Source organism: Arachis hypogaea, chromosome 19 (assembly GCF_003086295.3).
Source record: "Arachis hypogaea cultivar Tifrunner chromosome 19, arahy.Tifrunner.gnm2.J5K5, whole genome shotgun sequence".
Taxonomy (NCBI): Eukaryota; Viridiplantae; Streptophyta; class Magnoliopsida; order Fabales; family Fabaceae; genus Arachis; species Arachis hypogaea.
Genome location: NC_092054.1, coordinates 16,663,542 through 16,672,108, shown reverse-complemented (window position 1 = coordinate 16,672,108; position 8,567 = coordinate 16,663,542). Strand labels below are relative to the sequence as shown.

General features: G+C 30.7%; 1 protein-coding gene across 1 annotated transcript; it reads left to right on the top strand.

Annotated features, from left to right (window-relative positions):
• Nucleotides 1–2,689: 2,689 nt before the first annotated feature.
• Nucleotides 2,690–5,565, top strand: LOC112776978 (uncharacterized). The gene is made up of 4 exons (XM_029295931.2): nucleotides 2,690–3,308; nucleotides 3,532–3,596; nucleotides 4,151–4,221; nucleotides 4,632–5,565. The coding sequence occupies exons 1-4, from the start codon at nucleotides 3,036–3,038 to the stop codon at nucleotides 5,423–5,425; spliced, it is 1,203 nt and encodes a 400-aa protein (XP_029151764.1). The 5' UTR covers nucleotides 2,690–3,035; the 3' UTR covers nucleotides 5,426–5,565.
• The last annotated feature ends 3,002 nt before the right edge of the window (nucleotides 5,566–8,567 follow it).

Below are 8,567 nucleotides of genomic sequence, written 5' to 3'. Positions count from 1 at the left end.
ATTTTAAATTAATTATGTTAATCCTTCTGTCACTTTTTTTTATTGATGGTGTCAAAAATTGCTAATGTGGTACGTTAAGTGACACCCCAACACATACCCATGAATCTTAATTGACTGTTAACATAATAAATTTATGAAATTAGATCATAATAAAACTTAATTGAGGAGAAAATTTCAGCCATTAGAATCTCTCAATTTTGGGGTTGATTTAAATTAATTTCATAAACTAATTATATTAATAGTCAATTAGGATTATTAGGTGTATATTTTGATATTACTTAACATACAACATCAACAAAATTTGATGCTGTTAGCAGTGGAAGTGGCCAAAGAACTAACATGACTAATTTAAAATCTTTAAAAGATGATTTGATTAAAAAAATCTTTCGAGAACTAATTTAAAAAACGAGTGATCTTTTAAAGATTAATTTGACCATTTACTCATTGAATCGATAAAGATAAGAAAAGAAGAGAGAAGTTCGGCTATATACTAATATCACCATCATACCATCATCATCTTGGAGTACATGGACGTGGGCAACCCAATCTATTCCGACCCGATCCGATTACTATGGGTATTGTACGGTAGGTAATCGAGTCTAGTTGGATAAAATTTAATTATACTCGATTTTTATTAGTCCGAATATGTATCGTTTTTGAAACTGTAAAATTCGATTTGACCTAATTATTCAAAATATTATATATAACTTTTACCAACCTAACCCTAATTATACTCATCCCTATCCACCAAAAATATTATTAAGAGTACAATATCATTTTTGTCTCCAACGTTTAGGATAAGCCTTATTTGTGTCCCTAACGTTTAAATCATCTTATTTGTATTTCTAACGTTTATAAAAGTGATTCAACGTTATCCTGCCGTTAATTATACTAATAGATCAGATTGTATTTTTTAATTATTCTCACTTAAATGTATTCATTCTCAATTAGGTCTCATGTAAATGTGTTCGATTTTAATAGTGTACCCAAAATTTGTGTTCAGGTTCAATTATGTCCCTAAAAAAAAGTGAATTATGTAAATATTACAGGGATTAGTTTCAACTTTTTAATGAGTTATTATCCGGAGTGGATTATCGATTTTGACCCAAATATTTGTATTCTAACTTCAAAAAGAGATTTTCAGAACTCCAACTAAAGCTCATGATGTGATGTGTAATCGACAACAGGATAACATTGAATCACTTTTGCAAACATTAGAGATACAAATAGGACGATTTAAACGTTAAGAACACAAATGAAACTTACCCCAAAGATTAAGAACAAAAATAATCCTTTACTCTATTATTAATATGTAATTCATCTGATTTTTTTTATTTAATTTCTTAGTGTTATAGATTTTTTTTCTTTCTATTTTTTCAATTTTTTACAAACGTAATTTTGATCAAGTATCTGATTATTAGAGCCTATCTAATCCAAACTTAATTATAAATGTATTTGGTGTTTTGAAATAGCACAATTAATTTTTTTTTATAAATATTAAGAGAATTAATTAAGTGGCAAAGCAAATCAAAATAGATATAAAAAAAAAACATCTAGGTTAGTTTAATTTTTGAACAGAACAAATATTTTAGTTTTCAATAAATTTTTATTATTCTAAAAATCTTTAGAATTTATTGGTATCAGACAAATAAATCATTCTATGATTCTATCGTTTCTAATAAAATTTTTAACATGTAAATTAAATAAATAATTTTTTAATAAATTAGTATAAGATAATTAAATTTTAAAAATATTATTATAAAATAAATTATATTTTTCATAAAAGGAGAAGTTTAAAAACTTTTAGAATAATAAAAACATATGGAGAATCAAAATATCTAATACATTTTTTTATACTAATTTGAGTATTTTTCTCGAATATTGATTAGAATCAGAACTCATAAGTCATAAGGGAGAGCATCTGGATCCTTGTTAAGGGAGGTCACTGCTGCGGACCCCACCTTTTCCTCTTTAAAGTATAAACAAGAGAGCCACCCACTCCTACTCTAATCAAATTTCTTTCCTTTTCTCATTTTACTTTTTAATTTCAATATTTCTTTTTACTTTCCATTCCAAACCCATTTAATAAAATTTTAATTTATACATATTATTTGTCATATAATATATTAAATATAAATACTACCCATTTCTTTTCAAAATAGTTATCCAATAAATAAAAAACATATATTTCAAAGACATAGTTATCAATTTATAAATTTTTACTCTAAGTTATTCTCATACATCCTAGACTTAATTTTGAAAAATAAAAGAGAATTAATTTTTATATGTGTTTATTTATTTAAAAATAATTTTATATATTTAGGTAATACAAGATTCTTTTATTATTTTTCTCAATTTTTATATTTTTCTTTCGGATAGTTATTTTAAAATAAAAAGAATGAGATTACCTTTACAACGTTTATATTTATTAAAAAGATTTAACACAACATCATAAACACACAATCAGACTTTTCTTTTTCTGTTCTTTTTAATGTTTTTCTCTTTCCCTAATTGCCAATTTCATCTGTGACACCCTGGCATCCTCGTCCGTACTATGTCTCCCTTTCTCTCTCCCACTTGCACCGGCTACCGGACCATCCAGTCACCTCTCCCACACGTGCCATCTGCGGCAAACCCTCTCACACGTGCCACCCTCACCCATACAGCATCCTCCTTTCTGTGGTGCAACAAATAAAAAGCTAAGATACAAAGAAGACCAAAATAAAGAGATAGAGAGCGTGTGTCTCTGCTACAAACATGAGAGACTTTGATACAGAAAAAGCCGTAGATTTCAGATTTTTCCCTTCTTATGTCTTCTTCTTACCATGAGCTAGATTAGTGTATCTTTACTGTTTTACCCTTTTGTTTCTCTCTCTAAGCATACTCGCACCTTGTTTTTTCATCATTATTTTTCCCCATATCTCTCTAGAACCGAAAGATCGCTTCTGGTGTGAAAGTTCTGAAGGCTTAAACCGAATCTCTTGAGCTAGAGAGGGAATTAAGTTCATCCATTTCATTCCAATAATCTTGCACCTATGAGGATCCGGAAGAGACAAGTGCCTTTTCCTCTCTCTCAGGTGTCTCCAGATCCCAACCGGATCAGCCGGTCACCGGTCATGGTGCAACTCAACCAAGCTGCCCCTGCCGACGTAGCCACGTCCTCGAAACGTTCTTGCACTGACGTTTCGGCTGCTGCGCCGGCACACAGCTTGGATCCATCTCAGCCGTCTGATCAGACGCTACACCCACCGATCGGTGAGGATGGAGAGCTTGCGAGGCTGCAGCGGAAGAAGAAGGAGGAATATCTGGTTAGTGGCGAAATTATTTTACATGAATCATCTTCAATTTTTGGTCTTCTTAGCTTATTTTCTTTTTGCGGTTGAGTTTGTAAAATTAGTGCACTTTTGTCCGATATTATCGCAAGTGTAATAGATTAAAATTGTTGTTAATATTTTTAATTTTTATTTGCCGTTCACAGAGGGATGTGTTATTAGTGGGTCCTATATATGTTGGTATGGTTGATTTTTGCAGGTAGAAGATGAAGATGGGAAGACACAAGAGGAGGGAGAAGGGGGACAAAAGGGTAATGATACCAGGTAAGAATAATGAAAGACACCAGTACACATGAAATAATATAAAATGATTAGTAAAATAAAATTAAGTAATATAATCTTCTTATAATGTTATTTCATCTCCGTTAATGTCTCGTGAAATCTCGTAGTGAAAAACATGGAGACCCATAACTACTTCATTTTATTAGCCAAGACATATAAATTATTTGAAGTTATATATATGCTTTTAATTTGTAGAATAGTGTTAGTGGAATGAAATACTATTGAAGTGTTTTAATTAAGGACATGTTTGGTTAGCAAAACTAGCAACTATACCCCCTATCTAAACCGATCGTTCTTTTTTTCAAAATTGGCTAACTACCATTTGCCCTTGAGGTGCACAATTAAGAAGCACCAAATGCTGGTCCCCAGCTACACATCACATCTATCCTTCATCTACATACACAAAATATTGCACATTCGATTCTATATATACTACTTTTCTTTTACTCCCTTTTTAATCTGGCCTTAAATTTTATGTGAATAATGTATATATTATATGTAGTTGTGGGCCATTCTCGGTCTTCTTTTGTTCGTAGGAAAGCATGCAATATGGGTTCCGAAACACCACCTGATGCCCTCTCACCCTCAAGCACCACTTGTAAACAAGGTAATAATAATAATAATATATTTTCATCAAAGTAACTTTTGAATGCATGAAATTTGTGGTCACTAGCGCTGAACACTTCATCTATGTATATATGTTCATTTGTTTTAAAAATTACTGCAGTACACAACTGGAGTAATATTATCGTTGCAATGTTGCAATGCATGCTGAATTTGCATTATTGCAGCAGTAGTAATTCTCTTTTCTTTCTTTTTTTTTTTTGTTATTTTAGTTTATATAAATCTTGTAGAATTCCAACGCCAAAAAAAAGTGAGGTAGAGTTGGTGTAGTTTATATTAGAGATATAATTATTCATGTCATTCTTTTTATGGGATTGAAAGGTTTAGAGTTTAATACTTTGTTATTTCAAATTAAATCATGAAGCATAATCACGCACTGTATGTCTATATTAGATTTGAGATGGCGCGAGGTAGAGAAGGCAATTCCGCTAAAGAAAAGAAGAGGAGATCAGTTTGATAATAACATGGAAGGAAATATTAGCGACAGCAACAGAAAGAAGACGAACAAAATCCAGAGTCGTAGCAGCAGAACGAAGATGAACATGGCATGGGAGCAAGATGATGACGAAATTATCAAAGAGGAAGAAAAAGAAGCCGAGGAAGAAGTAGTAGCAGTAGATGAAGAAGAAGAAGAAGAAGTAAGAGAAAGAATCCAAACGAAAAAGGTTAGTAAGAAGAAGAGGGTAAGGGGTGGTGCACTGATGGAAGGTTCTAGATGCAGCCGCGTTAATGGGAGAGGATGGAGGTGTTGTCAGCCAACATTAGTTGGTTACTCACTTTGCGAGCATCATTTAGGAAAAGGAAGGTTGAGAAGCATGACAAGTGTTAGAAGCCGCTCTATTGCTACTCCAACCACTGCTGGTGCACCCAAGAAGCTTCACCGCCAGTTAGTTCCACCATCTCATAATGAAGCTGCTAATTCGTCTTCTTCGTATTCGAACAACAATGCAAAAGAAACCAATTGTGTCGTCGCTCGCCATGATGATGACGGTTATGCTAACCACCACGCTGGAGGCGGTGGCCAAGACGACCATGACGATGAGAAGAAGCCGGTGACGGTTACCACCAAGAAGAGGGTGAAGCTTGGAACGGTTAAGGCAAGATCGATAAGCAGCTTGCTGGGACAAACAAACAACGAAATTACTATGCCTGACAACAACAACAATAATAATAATAATGTGAACTGAGTACTTACTCTTAAGTGCACAAAACTGTTATCATTTTATATGTAGTTTAATTGGTTTGGAAGATAATTTTGATACTGTGGAGTGTGGTGCAAGTGTGCAACTTCTTCATATTCAATTCTAGCTTACGTGCTTTATTTCTATGTCATAGTTTTCATATTCATGTTTTGATAAGCCTTATTATTGGTGTAGTTTGCACTCTCTTCTTTGCTCTCTGTGTGGTGAGAAATATTATTGAATTATATATATACATATATAAAGAGTTAGTATTAATTTAAATATAGGATAAATATAAAAAAATATATTAATAATCTAACATTTTATATATATAACAGTGTAAAATGAGAAATGATATTTAATTATTTATATTACTTTTTAAAATTATTATATATACAAAAAAAATTAGTTATCATTAAATTAATTATTATATATTTATATATAAATATATAAATTATTTAATTTATTTTTAATTGTATGTTTTATATTTTAATATGTATTTTATGTTGATAATAGATTTAAAGGCTGATTTTTAGTATGCATATAATATGTTATTATTTTTTAGTATATTATTTTAATTGTGTACTTTTTTACTTGGTATTATTAAAGGATATTTTTTTTTATTTTTTCTTCTAAAATTTCACTTTACATATTAAACAATTATACTTAAAAATAGTATATATTATAATTTTTTTTATAATTTTGTAGTATCAAATATTAAGGTAGCGTTTGGTGGAGAGACAGAGACGTAAAGACTGAGACTGAGAGACAGAGACTAAGAGACAGATATTGAAATAAATCTCAGTATTCTGTTTGGTGCAAAATGGGAGACAGAAATTGAAACAAGAATGAAACTCTAATTTAATTTGCACAAAGGGTAAAATTAGAATTAATTAATTGAAATGGGGTATTTTAGGTATAAAATGTTATTAAAGTTTCAGTCTCCATCTTTAAAAATTTTAGTCCCCTGTCTCTCTACTTTTTGGAGGTACTGAAATACTGAAATTTTGGAGACAGAGACAAAAATTTTAGTACCAGTCTCTGAACCAACAAACATGATATTGAGTCACAGTCTCTCAATCTTTGTCTCAGTACCTCAAAACAAACGCTACGTAAGAGTTAAATGTTTATGAACCATATAGTATAAGATTTCTGTAGTAAAGATATTCAATTGGGTGCTATATATTATGTAAATATAAAAGTAATTAATTAATATTCGTATTTACTAACTAAAATAAATAGCTTTTATGTATGTGACAGCATCTTATATTTGTTATATATAATGCTATTAGCATTATATCAAATTTAGATATATATATTCACTTCACATCTGATCTGTGTCTCCTCTGACCAAGGAAACAGCTTGAACTCTATCACGTGATGAAATGTTACGTATAACTGCATATAGAAGGAAAGTCAAATAACTGAACACATATACAATTTGGTGTAACATATGATCTTAGTAAACCATTCGGCATGGTCTCAACTCTCAACAATTGCGTTGATTTAAACATATAGGTCACATAAAGGCTACCGCTGCTACCAATGATAACTAAATACTAAAAAATAAAGAGTAAAACTCCAATCGGGTCTAATTCATTCACAAATTTCTAGCTATTTTATTTGTTCCTCATTAATTAAAAAATGATATTGCAGTCTTTAATAATTAATTTTATCAAATTTTCTACTTTTTCTGTTAAAGTATCCAGATTCCATTTATTTATATGTGTAATATTAATCCATTACGTATCAAACAGCTATTTAAAGGAACAAAATGTTTCTGTCCAGTCAACTTATCATTGTCGTTTTGGAGAATTTTAAAAAAGTTTTATTTTTTTTCTTTGTTTTTCATGCATTTAAAATCCTAAATAAAAGGATGAACTACACAGAACAATCTTCAATTTCTCACCATTCATAAAAGACTATGGAGAGGTTGATGAGATGTTATCAAAGTAAGATTGAGAATAATGAAACAGAAAGGAAGAAGAAATTCGAACACTCAAGTTTTAATTGCGGACGTTATGCAATTCTATTAGAATCTAGAACAAAAATGAATCCTAGTAGGTTGTTCTTTGGTTACTGTTACTTTAAGGTATGCTACCTTTCACATTTAGATTTGGTGTGACAAAAGACAAACGCCTCACAATGAGTTATTTTGTTCTCTATGGTCTTGCTTTTAGTATGATCCCCGATAGAATGTCAATGTATTGTGTGGCTGGTGCAGAAGGATTAACATTGTCCTCTTGTACCTACAAAAAAAGATTACAAAATAATTCCGATTTCAGATTGAAAAATCAATGATAGAGTCTATCAACAAATAAAAAGAAAAATATAGTAGTTCATAAAGTATGACGGAACTCTAAATTACTTGCCGGCCTTGTTTGGTGGTGGCAACCTTAGTTCTTGGCTTCTTCTTCTTTGGTTCCAACTAGGATCCCTTGGAGTACCTTTACAAGGCTTATAATAGTGACCCTTTTTCACTATATTTTCTGCATGTAACCTGGAAGGCTTTCTTAACTTTGTTTCCATTCCCAATTATTTGGTTTTCAGCATTTCCCTTGAGCTTTGGACGTCCAAGTGATCTCTTAATAGGGGGAGCCTGTGACCTTAAGTATGACGTTGGTTCCAAAGTCGCCACCACGATGTCACCGTATCGTCACTATACACACTGTCACGCCACCGTCAATGGCTCTTTGATTCTTGGATTTCTTGCACCAAGTGTGGAAAGCTTATGGTTCTGTTGTAAACTTGTAATTGTGAGAGACGAAAGCCGGTTAGTGAAATAGTTAGGACCGGGTTAGAGTTTTACTCAAAATAATTAAGTAAGAGAAAATTATATTATTGCCTTTAATAATAGAGTTTAATTTTAAACAATGTAAAACATTTTATATAATCGTCTAATTATATCTATTCTTTTAGATAATTATTTATATAATAAATATAAAATATAATTATTTTTATTAATGTGAGATTGTATAATTAGATACATGTGTAAAAATTATTTTATATTAATTAATAATATATCAAAAATAAATTATTAATAATAATAGTTGTAAACTTACAGTAAAATTTAGATGTCTTTAAAGTTTTTAAATAGTTTATAATTTTATATATATATTAGATCTCTTTTTTTAATAAATTAGTTTTT

Excerpts from the sequence above, each read along its gene's own strand:
- LOC112776978 (XM_029295931.2), top strand. The coding sequence starts at position 3,036 with ATGAGGATCCGGAAGAGACAAGTGCCTTTTCCTCTCTCTCAGGTGTCT. Across the intron at positions 3,597-4,150 it reads CAAAAGGGTAATGATACCAG|GAAAGCATGCAATATGGGTT; the intron begins GTAAGAATAATG and ends TTTTGTTCGTAG. Across the intron at positions 4,222-4,631 it reads AAGCACCACTTGTAAACAAG|ATTTGAGATGGCGCGAGGTA; the intron begins GTAATAATAATA and ends TGTCTATATTAG.